The following is a 16,595-nucleotide window of genomic DNA, read 5'->3' as shown; positions in this document are numbered from 1 at the left end:
TACCTAAATTATATAACTTTTAATACCTAACTAACTAAACCAAAATACTCATATATTTACCCACTTATAATTCCTAACTAACTAGCCCACTAAGTCTTAGCCCATTAACTAAACCCAACAATATTTCAAACTATAATAAAATAATTAAAGCCCAAAACCTTTAGAAATTCTCTCCCGCTCTCTCCCTCTCTTGCGTCCCTGCACTGCCAACGAACAACACCACCCAGCGACAACAGTCCAGCAGCCGGCGACCACCGTAATCAGCCACCATACCACCGTCGTTTGACACCAAATCTAACCGGAATCCGAACACCCACGGGTAAGTTTCTTTGTATTTTTATGATTTTGGTTGATATTATAGGAGAAAAAAGGTAATAAAATTGTTAAATAGGTTTGAAATTTTGTGTGTTTTGACGTTGTTTATGGTTTTTTAGATGATTTTTAGAGTGATTATGTTGTTTATATATTTTTAGGGTGATTACAACTAACGTTATGATTTCTAGGCTTGGATAGTTGAAAATTAAAATTGAAACATTATGTTATGGAGCGATGAACTTATGTTATATAGAGAAAGAATTGTTTAAAAATTTAGTTTTAAGTGATATTTTGGATAGATTTCAAAAAATGAAAACCCGTAGGGCGTCGACGTTTTAATTATGTTTGTAACAAAGTTTACATGTTTTTTATTATTATATAAATTTAGTTTGATGTTCGTTTGTTTTACATGACCGGACCCGACCCGATACGAACCAATTTTTTTACTCATATAACTAGGGGCCTAAAATTTTTAAAAATGTTCCGCACCCCCATGGAAAAATTCCTGGGTCCGCCACTGATGATCTTCCCTTCGTCTCGCCACAGGTACGAACTGTAGGAAAATATATTCGTGTTTGTTAGGGCATTAATTACCTAAAGTATGTGTAGAGAGGACGAGGAGTCATTGATTACCGGATTTAGTTCAAGCCAGAGGTACTTTCTGGCAAGAAACCCACTAATTTTTATTCAAAGATTTTTAATAAAAAAGGCAAAACGAGATTACAATTTACGACGAACGAGTATAACAAATCAGATGTTCATCAAAGGGATAATCTTTTGTTTTTACAAGTGGTTCATTTTTAGATCAATGAATATATCCTTGAACCTGTTTGATGAAATGCCTCAATGAATATGTTAGCATTGATGAGCTCCTCAAAAGCCTAATTTTCGATTTAATAACCTTGCTTGGGATGGAAATCAGCATTTACTATAAGGCATAAGACGCGATAACAAACAACTGACCAATTTCTTTTCATCGGTTTTATCAAGTGATAGTGTGCATATTGGAACATTGCCTGCTACTGTTTGTGTAGCTGGTCTCTTTTACTAAACAAGCTTATATGTAGGCTTGAGCTCGAATCAAACTTTTAGTAAGCCAATCTCGAGCGGCTTGATTCAAACTCGTAGCAAGTCGGTCTTGAGTGGCTCAAATCAAACTTTTAGCAAGTCGGTCTCGAGTAACTTGTCCTAAACTTATTATAAACACTACAACCTTGGGATTAAACAAAAAAAAAAACTATATTAACTTACTTGAATAACTTTCTAAACAGCAATTTTACAATTCAACCCCCTATCTTTTCCAATACACCACCAGACACCCTCTCAATTTCCAAATCAATCTCATCAGCCACCTTATTCTTCCCTAACCTCCTCAACCCCCTACTCAACACCTTACCAACATAATCATCAGCTGAAGAATTACACCTCCATCCACCCGCCTTCATCATCTCGTAAATCCTAACCGTCGATTCCGCCCTATCAGCCGCCAGCAACGCCTTGATAACCGTCACTAGCCCCTTACCCTCGGCCGAAACCACATCCGCTGGTTCCACATCACACATCAGCCGGTCAATTTCATCCGTCATACCTAGGAGTGAGCATAAAACCGAAAATACTCAGTTATAACCAAAATAACCGAATCATGAAAAAACCCAAAAAAATCAATGGTTCGGTTTATGTTTTATGAAAACCGAATTTTACGGTTTGGTTTTGGCTTCGTATTTTCCGAAAACCAAAAAATCCGAATTGAACCGAAAACTGAATTGGAACCAAATTAACCGATATAACCGTACCAAAATAACCAAATCACGCAAAAAGCGAAGGTTTGGTTTTATGTTTTCTCAAGACCAATTTTTAAGGTTTGGTTCGGTTTCACGTTTTCTGAAAACTGAAAAAACCGAACCAAATTGAACTTTTCGCTCAGTAGTGTTATGTATGTACGTTTCGGATAAATTTTTTAGGTATATACGTTTTCGACCCCCCAGATTTATAAAAAAAAAATTAGGTATATACTTTTAGGTCTAGTGACTTCCGACCCCCCGGTGGAAATTTTCAAGCTTCGCCACTGAATGGATGTATTAAATCGTTTTACTGAATGCATGTTATTAAAAATTTATGAATTATAATTTCGTTTTTTTAATGTTAAGTAATCTTGGTTTTAAAAAGCGCATCTGAGGCGCGCTTATGCGCGAGGCGCAACAAGGCGCACACTCTGGGGCTTTTTCACTCGGCGCCTAGAGTAATTACAAAAAGCGCCAAAAAAGCACGCTTTTTTGGGATTTTTCTGGGCTTTTTTGGCCTGAGGCGCGCGCCTCTTGTACCCAAGGCGTTTTTATGCATCTAAAGGGATTTTTCTGGGCTTTTTTGGCCTGAGGCGCGCGCCTCTTGTACCCAAGGCGTTTTTATGCATCTAAAATCATACAAAAACCATACTTATAGCTATATTTTGGGTATGGAAAGCTAAAAACGTATGGTATATATAGAAAGATATATATAATTAGCTTGAGCCTCGGGTACGAAAAGTCCACCGCTTTTGCGCTTTGCGCCTCGGTTTTAGACCTCGTCGCTTTTGTGCGCTCTCGATTTTTAAAACCAAGTAAGTAATTTATAAGGAACTAACGATTGCAAAACCGAAACCGAACCATTCTGATAATTGGAAGAACCAAAACCAAACGGTTTTCTATTTTCTTTGGTTATGTTTGTTATTAAATTTATAAATCATAATTTTGTTTTTCAATGTCAAGTATTATTGTTATTATTATCTATATTATTACAAACTTGTGATGAACTTTAGTTTAATTTTCTTTTTTCAATATTGTTTTTCTATGTTTTCATTATTTTATTGTATTATCTAACATATTATATCAAAGTATCTATTATCGAACTGGAAACCATAAAAACGAATGTGAATTAGTACCGAGGTTTTTTGGTTTAATTCGGTTCGGCCAGTTTATCGAAAACAAAAACAATAAAAATAAATACCCGTACCGATACAGATGTTGTCCAATCGGTTTCAATTCAGTTTAGTACTATAGCGGTACAATATCCGTTTTCAGAAACGAATATCGTAATGAACTAAAATAACATAGAATGCAAAGGAACCGGACTAATATCAACTAAACAACATCGGTACCGGTACCGGTATCGATATTCATTTTTATTGTTTTCAATCAATGTAATGTTTTCTCTTTCCATTACTATAGGTCATTACTATAGGTAGTGTCAGTATTATAACGAACCAAATTTCACTAGTTTATGAAAACCGAAAAAACCAAAACGTAACGGTTTTCAATTTGCTTTGGCTTTAGAAAAGTTTTAGAAAGAAAACCCGACCCAAACCGATCTATGCACACCCTATGAATACCGAAAACTGAAAAGCTAAAAACCGAAACCAAACCGTTTTCAATTTAGTTCAGTTTAACTTTAAAACGAAACCCGACCCAAACCGATCCACACACCCTTAACGAACTCATACCTTTACTGGCCATAGCCGAAACAAGCTTGGCGTACAAATTCAAATCCGTTTTATACCAGTCTTCAGATCTAATGGCTGAGAACACTTTAACCGCAAGATCAAACTGATCCTGTCGAATAAGTTCGTTAAAAGCAGCAATGAGGTCAGATTTCACAAGACGAGATAAGGTTCTGGAAACGGTGTCGTTATTGGTAGGATCTGAACGGTGTGAGCGTTTGAGTGATTGGACGGCTTGGATTGCTTCTATGCTTAACGTTCGGCCTTTGTAGAGCGGTCCACGGTTGTCCCGTGGACCGCACCGTATTGGAGTGTGGTGGCATCTAGGGTTTGTTGTGGGTTTTTGGGGAAGATTGAGTGGGAAATACAGTCGCAGTGAGGATGCCATAAAGAGGTGAGGATAATGATAATAATAATTTAACAGATACGATTATTAAGGGAGTGAGGAAAAAATAAAATTTAAAAATATTAATAAAAAAAAAGTTTAAAAAAACGTCGACAGCAGGATTCGAACCTGCGCAGGCAAAGCCCAACAGATTTCGAGTCTGTCTCCTTAACCACTCGGACATATCGACAATTTGTTTAATTGGTTTATTTTGTTTAATTAAATACAACATGTACAAACTAAGTTGAACTTTGGTTTGACCAAAGTTAAGTAACTAGGTCATCATGATTACAAACTTTTCAACTAAGTTGAATTGCAAATAAACTTTTTGTCCAATATATTTTGATCTTTCTATAAACGTTTGGATGTCAAAATATGATTACAAAAACTATACTATTTCAAATTCTCAACATAAATAATAACAATAATATAAACTTTTGAAGAAAAAATTTAGAAGATTTTTGTATTAAAAATACGACTTTGGAAAACTTTTAGCCTGTTTAACCAATTCACGAGTACATGGGTTAAATTGTCGGTTTAATTAGTAATTAGTAATTCACCTAACCATAAGTAAATGGACTGAAATTTGAAACCTCAACCAAAACAAACGTTAAGAGGTTTACATAAATTATCCCCTAAATTTTTCATAAATTATCACTTTTTTCGAACCAACCTTGACTACTTATCCAAACCAATTCACCTATATTCCACCTCTAAGTTTACTAGTTGCTGATTTTGCAGTTTACATTTTGAACTCGTTTGATGATCATCAAAAAATACAAGAACTCGACTCAACTCCATTACACCATGTTTCTTCATCACAATCCCCCATTCAACACTCCCAAAATAACAAACTCGTTTCCAGCAAAATACGTGCAATTGTCATCAACATAAGCAAGACCGTTGTTAAGGTACTTCACAGGATGACGTGGCGTAAGTGAGATAATTTGGGTGTTTGGCATTGCTTGCCTAACGAGCCAAGTAGAACGCCCCTTGAAAGCTCTGCTTTCAATCAGTAGGTCTGGTTTCAGCCATCGAGTTATAGACCAAAGCTGATCAAAACCCATCCCATACGTGTTATTCTTAATGGGTCGGGTTTCATATACTGGTGTGAATTCATCGAGACCTTAGAGTAAAACAAAAAGAAAAAAAAAAACGTTTTTACACATAGTTCATAAATCGTAAGAAGTAAAAAAGAGTAAGGTTTGTAAAGTTCGTTAAACCTTGGGGGCTATAGTTGTAACATGGTCTAAAGTAGTGGCAGATAGTAATCCATTCAACTGAAACCCAGTGGCGCCGTGACGGCTAAAATACGCACTCATGCTAGCAGTATTCAGGTACGATTTCTTCACTGAACCGATCATACACACTTGCAAATTCATGTATCAGTTACATGATTACAACTTGAATTCATGTTTCTAGAGTAGAAGCTGCTCTGAATTTCACAATCGCTTATCGGATATCGAAATCAGTGCCCTACTTTCAGGTTTAGCGATTTTTTGAATTCTTCACGCTAATTAGGTTAAATTGATGAATCATCGATCGTAATTTACTCGCTAACGTAGCATTTTGCATCTAATTAGCTTATAATTACTGTTTATGTTATTGAAATCTGTAGATTTTGAGTGTTTTTTTAGCATTTTTGCATGTAATTTGTCTACAGTTACTGTTTCGTTCTTATTATCGGTAGATTTTGAGTATTTTTTTCATCATTTTAATTGTAATTAGTTTATAGTTACTGTTTTCGTTCTTAAAATCAGTAGATTTTGAGTGTTTTTTTATCATTTTTTGCGTGTAATTTGTTTACAGTTACTGTTTTCGTTCTTATTATCGGTAGATTTTGAGTATTTTTTCATCATTTTGACAATTAGTTTATAGCTACTGTTTTCGTTCTTAAAATCACTAGATTTTGAGTGTTTTTATAGCATTTTTGCGTGTAATTTGTTTACAGTTCCTGTTTTCGTTCTTATTATCGGTAGATTTTGAGTATTTTTTCATCATTTTGAATGTAATTAGTTTATAGTTACAGTTTTCGTTCTTAAAATCAGTAGATTTTTTATGCTTTTTAGCATTTTGTATGTAATTAGTTTACAGTTACTGTTTCTGTTCTTAATATCATTAGGTTTTGAGGGTGTTTCAGCATTTTGAATGTAATTAGTTTTTAATTACTGTTTCTGTTCTTAATATCGTTAGGTTTTGAGTGTTTTTTTAGCATTTTGCATGTAATTAGTTTATAATTAGTGTTTGCGCTCTTTAAATAGGTAGATTTTGAGAGTGTTTTTTTAGCATTTTGAATGTAATTAGGTTATAATTACTGTTTTTGTTCTTAAAATCAGTAGGTTTTGAGCTTTTTTTAGCATTTTGTATGTAATTAGTTTATAATTACTGGTTTCGTTTTTAAAATCGGTAGATTTTGAGTGTTTTTTAGCATTTTGAATGTAATTAGTTTATAATTACTGGTTTCATTTTTAAAGTCGGTAGATTTTGAGTTTTTTATTAGCATTTTGTATATAATTAGTTTATAATTTGTGTTTTTGTTCTTAAAATTAGTAGAATTTGAGTGTTTTTTTAGCATTTGTATGTAATTAGTTTATAATTAGTGTTTTTTCGGTCTTAAAATCGGTAGATTTTGGATTTTTTTAGCATTTTGTAATTGTATGTAGTTAGTTTATAATTACTGTTTTGGTTCTTAAAATCTACAGACTTTGAGTGTTTTTTTTAGCATTTTGCATGTAATTAGTTTGTAATTACTGTTTCCGTTCTTATAATCGGTGGATTTAGATAACTCAGGCATCATATATTGATTGTCTGTGTAATATAGGGGCTCTATATATAGAGAATAATATTACACTTGAATGCCTTCTAGATATGATAATTATATAACGTCTAATATTCTATAACTAGTCTAATAGATAAGTATGTATATGAAAATGATTTACTCTGCTGTTCTAACTAGTGGCAGAAAGGCTACTCGTGCGCTAGTAATAAGATGGTTGGTGGAAACAATAACACGAGGCCAAAATGGAGGGGGGTCTCTGTGCAGGCTTGTTCAGCAGAAGGTGAGGATTCCAGTAAATAAAATTTACAACGAGTTGTATGCCGGTTATTTAATATGAAGTTGGTACTCTTTAGTGACAGATGTTGATGTCAATGTTGAGGTCAAAAGTCAAGTACAAGTCCATGATGGCCGTTTGGCTGAATCAAGTAGTAGCAAGATGGCGTCTTCTTCGACTGACAAACATTCAATCTCTTTGGAGGTAAAGCTTTAATTTTCTGGCAAATGATTCCAGCCCATCTGGTTGATGCATTGGAAATGATGGGGAAGGACTCAGGTTCGATCCCACCCGAGTTTTCTACTACAGTGCATTTACTCCAGAGGGTCGGCTCTTGTGGAGGGTGCAACTCCTGTCGTGGCAGGAGGCTGTAACTTTTCTCGGGGACAGCGTAACGCCCCTCTCGACCAGGCGTGGGACCGGTTAAGACAACATAGTCCTGGTAATGAGTAGTGGCGGGCCTGCGTCTTGCGGGTGTGAATTAGCCGTCTGTTATGAAGTTCACATGTCAAAAAAAAACTTTAAATATCTACTTTTTTTCTTTTCTTGTTTTTGTGTCAACTTTGTACCTTTCTTTGCAATTAATGTTAAGAAGTAAGAACAGATGAAAAACACACCCAACTTCGTTTTCATATCAAGAATAAATAATATTAGTTAAATAAATTTACAAAATTTTAATGATGTTTAATATTTCTTCTCCTGGTATGCGCTGATGATTTGAATATAAAGAGTAAATTACAAGTTTTGTCCTTTATGTTTGTCCCAAATTTCAGGCGCTGTCCTTTACCTTTAAAATCGATGAGTTTTGTCCTTAACGTTTCAAAATCTTGCACGTTATGTCCTTTGGGCCTAACTCAGTTAAATTTCAATGTTAAATCTGGTCACATAGACCCCACATAAGGACAAATTTGTCTTTTTACCCTTTCAATAAAAATATTAAATATATATTTATAAAGCTTTATTCTCACTCACTCTCCTCACCTCTCTCTTTCTATATCATTCTCTCTCTAAGCTTTTTACCCCCTCTCTCTCTGTAACATACTTGAATTTCAATGGAGAAAACAAAGAAGAAATCACAGTTTGCAAAAGGGAAATCTTGTAACACTAACAGTACGTATTTGGTCACATCTGGGAAAAGACCGAATCGAGAGACCGGAGCCACTTCACTTGACATGCTCGGTGTCGCTTCAGCAATGGTCGCTAATGTTGATGGCGGTATCGTAGAACCACAGTCGAATGATTTCTCTAATTATTGTAACGAGCAAGAAATGGCTGCAGCTGATGTTTTAGCTGGGATTTGTGGGTCGGTATCGTCGGAAGCTTTGGGTTCTTGCGTCACGAGTTCAGTCGACCACCAGAAAGTCGGTGGTTCGTCAAATCGACGGTCGTTAATCGACGTTGATGAGGAGACGTGTTCAGATGACATTTGTGGTGAAGAAATAAACTCTTCTGTTTGGACGGATGAAGAGAGATCAACTTTTGTAACCCTGAATTTTGGGATTTTTTGTTTGTTCAGAGATTGGGGATTTTTTTTGGTGGCGGTTGAGAGAAACAGAGGGGGGTAATTGATGAATGTTTTTGGTTTTTGGTGATGGTGGATCAAATGGCTGGATGTTGATGGTGATGTTGGAGACGGTGGGTGGTCGGCGGTAGGTGAGGGTGGGAGGTGGTGGTGGTCGGCGGCAAGTGAGGGTGGAAGGTGGTCGCGGCCGATGATGGCAAGTGGGGGATTTATTTTAAGCTAATTACATAAATTTCCCTAAAAACAAAATTACAGAAATGCCCTCATGTGCCTTGCACATGATCAGATTTAACAAAAAAAATTAACTGGGTTTGCCCTAAAGGACATAACGTGCAGGATTTTGAAACGTTAAGGACAAAACTCATCAATTTTAAAGGTAAAGGACAACGCCTGAAATTTGTGACAAACATAAAGGACAAAACTTGTAATTTACTCGAATATAAATATCCCTTCATATTGTTGCATAGCATTACAAAGGAGCATGTTTGTAAAAATCCCGACTAGCCTCCGATTAGTCGCCGATTAATCACTAATCGGAGGTTCACCGAGTAATTTTTATCTAATCGTCCAATTAATCAATGGGCGGTCAACAATGGTCAAATTCAGTCATAATTAGCCAAAAATCAGAGCCAGTCTAGCGATTCCGGCCAGATTCTTGACCAAAACCTGTAAATTCCGGCAATTAATCCTATCTACTTGAAAATATGGGTCGAAGAAGGTGTTAAAACATGTCTATTAAAAAAATACATATAAAAATGTGTGTATATACATATAAAACTGAAAATTACAAATAAAATCCCAATCCAATTAATCCCGATTAATTATTAATCGCTAGTCGGTGCCCCACTGGCCGACTAGCGCCTAGCGATTCTTATAACACTGCAAAGGAGATATTCTGGATAAGGCTAAAGCGCGGAAACGTTGCCGTGTTATCTCTTGCTCTTCTCATCTATTTCTCATTGGTTGTTATATCGTATAGGTAGGGTCTTCCTTGTTTCGCTTCATCAAAGGAAAATGGTACGCCTTTTTGCCACTTGCACCTAATTTTGCATGTTGCAAGTACACACACACATATAATTTCACCATTGAACGTAACACTTTCTTTATAACCCTCTGCAGGGGTTCTACGCAGGCGAAAATTGAAGAAGAAACGGGGGCGAGACTAATATTTCCACCATCAAGAAACGATGAATCATTAAGTACGTTTCTTGTTTTCATTAATTATCTGCTAACATACAATGATGAGTAACAAATAGTTGCTACATATAAAAGAGGACAGAGACAGTAAAAAGACAGTAGCTGCATTTTTCAAACTCGGGTCAAATCAATTAATGTTGTTCAGAAATAGTTATTTATGAATATTACGATATACTTAGCGGTAATAACATATATCTTGTCTTATTGTGGAAAATTATTTAGACGACACTTGTTTGCAGTCATTGAAGGCACTTCTGAAAGCGTGGCTAAAGCTTCCGAAAGAATACAACTCCTAATTGATGAGGTTAGTTACCAATCATATAATACTGTTTAGTGAATAAAAGGTCTAATCGACGTTATATTTGGATTTTTCCATGTAAAAGGAGGAAGCCTCTTTTAAATATTTTTTTTTTGTGTCAAGTACACGGATGGTCCCTATGGTTTACCAAAATTTTGTATTTGGTTCCTAGCTTTCCAAAGGTACACGGATGGTCCATGTCGTTTTCACTTTGTAACACATTTAGTCCTCAGCCAACAAATCTAAAGGCTTTAGCAGGTCCAAGTTGGGGCTAAATATGTTGCAAAGTTCAAACCACAGGGACCATCCATGTACTTTTGAAAAAAAGCTGAGGACTAAATGCGTTACAAATTGCAACTACAGGGACCATCTGTGTACTTTTAGAAAGCTAGGGACCAAATACAAAATTTTGGTAAACCACAGGGACCAACTGTGTACTTTACTTTTTTTTTTAATTATGCTCTTAACTGAAAATCCTTTTTTACCTTTCGTTTCACTTAATACGCTCACATGTAATTCGTTATCTATACATGACATTGAACAGGTTGTCAAAAGCCCGGCTCTTGACTACTCTCACTTCGTATCGCTTCCACTGGCTCTACATCCACAATTCATCGACAAACTTATCGGTTTTCAGAATTCTATACTAGGGATAAACGATGCAAACTCTAGTGAGGTTTTGGGTGGTAGTTCTAATAACGACGGTACAAATGAGGATGCCACTAAGATACCTCTCGTAAGTTACCCCCCTAAATCCACATCTACATCCACCTCAAAGCCAAGGACTTCTACATTATCCGGTATGTGAATGAATTAATTATTAAATTACCCTTGAGTTTTATAAATTTATCCAGAGTTAGTTACGTTTTTCGTCCCTGTGGTTTGTTGAAAATAACCATTACAGTCCATTAGTTTAAAAATTGCCAAAAACAGTATCGATACTTTTACTTATGTAACAATTACAGTCCACCTCTGTTAACCCCATCCAATTCACCGTTAAGTTTTAGGTGAAAAGACTAAAGTATCCCACATTTTAAAACCAAATTTATAAACAAATGAGTTAATTACATTTTTCGTCCCTGTGGTTTGTTGAAAATAACCATTACAGTCCATTAGTTTAAAAATTGCCGAAACAGTATTAGTACTATTTTGGCAATACCCCAAAGGAGGGAGTCAATGCTGCTGCTAAGATATTCAACCCATTTACTCTTTCTAGCTATGTTTTATTGTACCTGTTTGACTTTGATCCTTTATAGACAACACAACCTGAATTAACCCATTCATAATGAGTTAATTACTGTTTTCGTCCCTGTGGTTTGTCAAAAATCACTATTTCAGTCCATTAGTTTAAAAATTGCGATTTCAGTCCCTGTGGTTTCACTTCCGTAACCATTTCAGTCCACCTCGTAACCATTTCAGTCCCTGTACTTAACAGAATAATGGATTGAAATGGTTACGAAAATGAAACCACAGGGACTGAAATTGTTACGAAAGTGAAACCACAGGGACTGAAATCGCAATTTGTAAACTAATGGACTGAAATAGTGATTTTTGACAAACCACAGGGACGAAAACAGTAATTAACTCTTCATAATTAAACGATTCCAAACCACCACATTTATACGTAATTATAATAATATCTGATATTTTGCTTACCACAGAACTGGGAATAGATAAATCCATCTTTATTAAGCCACAGACATTTCACTTAACTGTGCTCATGCTGAAGTTGTGGAACAAGGAGAGAGTCAATGCTGCTGCTAAGATATTCAAGGTAGGTTCAATTGGTCAAACTTTCTTAGTTGACTGTAATGCTTTTTTTTTTTCAAACAACTGTTATATTAATATAGAGTAAACTGCCATTTTGGTCCCTGAGGTTTGGTCACTTTTGTCACTTTAGTCCAAAACTCAAACCTTTTGCATCTGGGTCCTGTGGTTTCAGTTTTATTGCCATTTTGGTCCAAAACTGAAATCAGGTCATATTTGTCTTATAAAATCCTGCTATTTTGTCATTTTCCTTAGGGGCAAAATAGTCATTTTGAAAAGATAGCAGGATGATTAGGTAAAATGGTCATTTTCCTCAGGGGCAAAATGGTCAGGAAAAGGACAAAATAGCAGGATTTTATAAGACAAATATGACCTGACTTAACTTTTGGACCAAAATGGCAATAAAACTGAAACCACAGGGACCCACATGCAAAAGGTTTGAGTTTTGGACTAAAGTGGCAAAAATAACTAAACCTCAGGGACTAAAATGGCACTTTACTCATTAATATATTATATGATATCACCATTTACCACTCAGGGAATTGAAGCAGATGTAATGGATGCATTGGATGGCCGACCTGTATTTATTAAACTTAAGGGGTTGGTGAGAATCTTTCTTCAGTTAACATTTTGTATTATTTAATTTAGAGTAAAAATGCCATTTTCGTCCCTGAGGTTTGGCTAGTTTTGCGACTTTCATCCAAAGGTTTGTTTTTCCACATCTGGATCCAAAAGGTTTGGAATCTTGCCATTTTCTTCCGGCTCGTTAATTCCCATCCATTTTTTCTCTGTTAAGTCGGGGGTATTTTCGTCTTTTTTGTTAAAAGGGCAATTCAGTTTTTTTTTTCACTTAAGGACTTGCTTGTACATTATGCTAAATGCTTGTACATAAAGTGAAAAAGACCAAGTTGCCCTAAAGTTAACAAAAAAGACGGATATACCTCTGACTTGATGGAGAAAAATGGATGGAGTCAACGAGCCGGATGAAAATGGCAAGATTTCAAACCTTTTGGATCCAGATGCGGAAAAACAAACCTTTGGATGAAAGTCGCAAAACTGGTCAAACCCCGGGGACGAAAATGGCATTTACTCTTTAATTTATTTTCTTTTTGTACTTACTAGTTCATTCTTTCGCCTTTCAGGAGTGCATGAAAGGTTCTTTTGCAAAGGCGCGTGTTCTCTATGCACCTGTTGAAGTAGTAGGTGGCGAGGATAGGCTTTTGGGTGCCTGCAGTATCCACATTTTAGATGCAAATTTTCCAGAGAAAAGACAAAGCAAGACCTGGTTAAAATTGTTATTTTTGCAAAAAAAAAAAAAAAAAAAAAAAAAAAAAACGCAAAAAAGAAAGGAAGTTTGTTGCACTTTTAGAGAAGAGTAAAGTACACGAACGGTCCCTATGGTTTACCAAAATTTTGGATTTTGTCCCTGGCTTTCCAAAAGTACACGGATGGTCCTTGTGGTTTGCACTTTGTAACGCATTTAGTCCCCAGCCAACAAACTATACGGTTTTAGCATGTTCAAGTTAGGGACTAAATGCGTTACAAAGTGCAAACCACAAAGACCATCTATGCTCTTTCAGACTAAAGCTGGGGACTGAATGCGTTACAAAATACAAAGTGCAAACCATAGGACCATTTGTGTACTTTTGGAAAGCTAGGGGCCATATCAAAATTTTGGTAAACCACAGGGACCATCCGTGTACCTTACTCTTTAGCGAGCTTTCATTGTTGGTTGCTAGAGCTAGGAATCGAGTCATCATATCTTGTTTTTTAACGCATTTTTTAAAACTTCTTATTAAACGCAGCAAACAGTGGCGGACCCAGGATTTTATTTCAATGGGGTCCATTTTCGGGTCGGTCCTCGTTCGGGTCGAGTTAAAGTGAGGTTTGAACTAGATTTTTTAAAAAAATAAGAAAAATGGGCTTATCAAGGATTGAACCCATGACCTCTTGGTAGAAAAGAGGGAGATTTACCACTACACCAACTTTCTTTTTATTTCTATGGTGTCTACCTAATTGTATTTATGGGGTCCATATACAATTTAATATACCGAATCTACTATTTTTTTTTAAAAAGATTGGGGTCCGGGGACCCCGGTGGCACCAATGTGGGTCCGCCCCTGGCAGCAAATAGATGAAACATCCCGTGACTTTTTCTTGGAATAACAAAGATATTTTAGTGTTATTTTTCCTGAACGATATTAGAGATCATCACCGATGCTTTTATAAAAGGTGGACTTGTTCTTGAAAAAGACGCCAAAAATACATTGAAGGTATGTAATACTACTTGCTAGATTTTAATTATTTTCATTATCTTACTGCAATTATAGAAACCAATTTCAATGTTTTTATAATATTTGTTCTTTAAATTTATTGCAATGCAGTTGCATGCGACAGTGATGAATGTAAGGCAAAGGAAAAGGTATTGGTAGTCTAGGACCATTTATTATTATCTATTCATTTCATTTTACATGTATTATCCATCTAAAAATGGATAATGTATGTGACGGCTACCCCTTGGTATTCAATTTTTTTCGTTAAGGCGTTTTGTATATTTTAACCAAATATATGTAAAATGATGAAAATGCCATTGATTCTTTTGAAGAAAAGAACAATATTTTTAACCTATAGAATGTAGACACTTCATCAAAATCTTCTTCTTTTTTTCAGAGTAAAGTACACGGATGGTCCTTATGGTTTACCAAAATTTTGGATCTGGTCCTTCTCTTTCCAAAAGTCATGGATAGTCCCTGTGGTTTGCACTTTGTAATGCATTTCGTCCCGAGCCAACAAATCTAAAGTTTTTAGCATGTTCATGTTAGGGACTAAATGCGTTACAAAGCGCAAACCACAGGGACTATCTGTGTATTTTTTTGAAAAAGCCGGGGATTAAATGCGTTACAAAGTGCCAACCACAGAGACCATTCGTGTACTTTTGGAAAGCTAGGGACCATATCCTAGATTTTGGTAAACCGCACTGACCTTACGTGTACTTTGCTCTTTTTTTAATTGAAAATGGGCAACTGTTTTGGTTCAACATGTGGGGTTGACCCGAAGCACGTTTTATCCAAATTTGTTTTATGCAATTAACATATACTTTGGAGCTTTGGGCGCTTTTAGCTAATATGTGATTAATGTCCGGTTGACCCGTATGAGATCATACATAACTCAAATCAACTCAACCGTAAGTATATGAATAAAACTGTTAACAATTGTACCGAACAGGAAAAAAGATGACAGAAGAAAGTTTGACTGGTTTGATGCGCGAGGCATTATGGAGCAATATGGTTCAGAAGAATGGGGAGAATATGTTTTACCCGAACTTCATCTTTCGCAAAGGTTTGTGTATGACGAAAGTGGTTATTACCATTGTTGTGCTTCTTTTCCCCTCCCTAAAAACACGCAAGCCGATTAGTTCGTTATGTTGTTAGCTCTCTAGTTTCCTTGGGAGACGAAAGTGATCAACGTCTGAATTCGGAAATCGGTTCTAGTGTTAAGAGGTTGCGGCGGAGTCTGAACGATGAATAGTTAGGACTGGTTGGTTTGTAAACTAATATAAATGTCTGAATTTTTGTAGTTGTTTTGTTTTGCCCCTCAATTTGTTTGATAAGTTGGAGTTTTTCTATATACATATGTGGATTTGCGCAGTTATATACATTTATACTTGTTCCTATGTATTTATATTTATATATACTCTAATTTGAAACATTTTTATGCAATAGAACTTGTACCATGTGTTTCATTTGTTGTACCACTTTAGAAAGGGCTTCATGCTTTTTAGGAATAGCAATAGGCCACTTGTACCATGTGTTTCATTTGTTGTACCACTTTAGAAGGGCTTCATATGCTTTTTAGGAATGGCAATATGCGGGGCTTGGGCCGGGTATTGGTAATCCCAAGTCCGTACCCGGTTGTAATTCTTTGTCCCATACCCGGTCTGTTACCCGTCGGGTATTTGTCGGGTAATTACCCGTCGGTTATCGGGCATACCCACGGGTATCGGGTATACCCGTTAATTTCTTAAAAATACCCGTTGGGACAAATGTGCAATTTTTACTTTGACGTTTATATAATTTACTATTTTAATGACTATAACAAGATTATGACAGAAGATTTTTTTTTTGGGTGAAGGGTATAACAGAAGATTATGGTATTGTCCCTGACCTCAAACATTATGCTTGTGCAGTGACTTTTGCGTGCATGGGAAGAAGCTTACATGTTTATTAGAGAAATGCCTATAAAATCAGATTGATCAATATGAATGGATAAATGCCGGGTATTATACACTTTTGTGTAATTTTTATGCTGATAATGGTAAATGGGATGAAGTTGCAAAGTTGAAAATGACAATGAGAGAAAAAGGGGTTATAGTTGATCTTGGGTGTGGTCAGGTGGAAGTGAAGGGGAGCATTCATGCATTTCTTACTGCTGATAAGAACCATCCTTAAGAAAAAGAAATAAATTCAATTTTGAATGCCTTTTATGAAAAGATGGAAGAAATCACGTAATTTGATCATTCAAAAGCAGATGCTTTGTGTGGCCGTAGTCAAAGACTGGCCGTTGGATTTGGGCTTTTAAATACGGCT

The 16,595-nt window shown here is 35.9% G+C and overlaps 2 protein-coding genes and 1 non-coding gene across 12 annotated transcripts; 1 reads left to right on the top strand and 2 right to left on the bottom strand.

Annotated features, from left to right (window-relative positions):
* Positions 1–1,265: 1,265 nt before the first annotated feature.
* Positions 1,266–4,225, bottom strand: LOC110935596 (protein THYLAKOID ASSEMBLY 8, chloroplastic). The gene is made up of 2 exons (XM_022177966.2): positions 3,791–4,225; positions 1,266–1,903 (listed from the first exon to the last, which is right to left on the bottom strand). Exons 1-2 carry the CDS (start codon positions 4,173–4,175, stop codon positions 1,599–1,601), a joined length of 690 nt encoding a protein of 229 aa, XP_022033658.1. The 5' UTR covers positions 4,176–4,225; the 3' UTR covers positions 1,266–1,598.
* Positions 4,226–4,280: 55 nt separating this feature from the next.
* TRNAS-CGA lies at positions 4,281–4,362 on the bottom strand. Its single transcript has one exon. It is a non-coding gene; the product is annotated as a tRNA-Ser (tRNA).
* A 1,057-nt stretch (positions 4,363–5,419) lies between these two features.
* On the top strand, positions 5,420–16,376 carry LOC110935597. 10 transcript variants are annotated; one of them, XM_022177972.2, is made up of 15 exons: positions 5,420–5,509; positions 5,595–5,658; positions 7,129–7,231; positions 7,305–7,429; positions 9,727–9,764; positions 9,867–9,946; positions 10,184–10,248; positions 10,787–11,042; positions 11,904–12,016; positions 12,548–12,613; positions 13,152–13,242; positions 14,215–14,282; positions 14,394–14,431; positions 15,235–15,348; positions 16,196–16,376. In XM_022177972.2, the coding sequence occupies exons 1-15, from the start codon at positions 5,493–5,495 to the stop codon at positions 16,248–16,250; spliced, it is 1,293 nt and encodes a 430-aa protein (XP_022033664.1). In that variant the 5' UTR covers positions 5,420–5,492; the 3' UTR covers positions 16,251–16,376. The 10 variants fall into 10 exon arrangements, with proteins under 10 accessions (XP_022033664.1, XP_035845572.1, XP_022033660.1 ...); XM_035989679.1 differs by lacking the exon at positions 16,196–16,376 and adding an exon at positions 16,141–16,162; XM_022177968.2 differs by lacking the exon at positions 16,196–16,376 and adding an exon at positions 15,441–15,700 and having other exon boundaries at positions 7,311–7,429.
* Positions 16,377–16,595: the final 219 nt, after the last annotated feature.

Source organism: Helianthus annuus, chromosome 4 (genome assembly GCF_002127325.2).
Source record: "Helianthus annuus cultivar XRQ/B chromosome 4, HanXRQr2.0-SUNRISE, whole genome shotgun sequence".
Taxonomy (NCBI): Eukaryota; Viridiplantae; Streptophyta; class Magnoliopsida; order Asterales; family Asteraceae; genus Helianthus; species Helianthus annuus.
The sequence above is the reverse complement of the archived record's forward strand: the minus strand, read 5'-3'. Positions and strand labels throughout refer to the sequence as shown.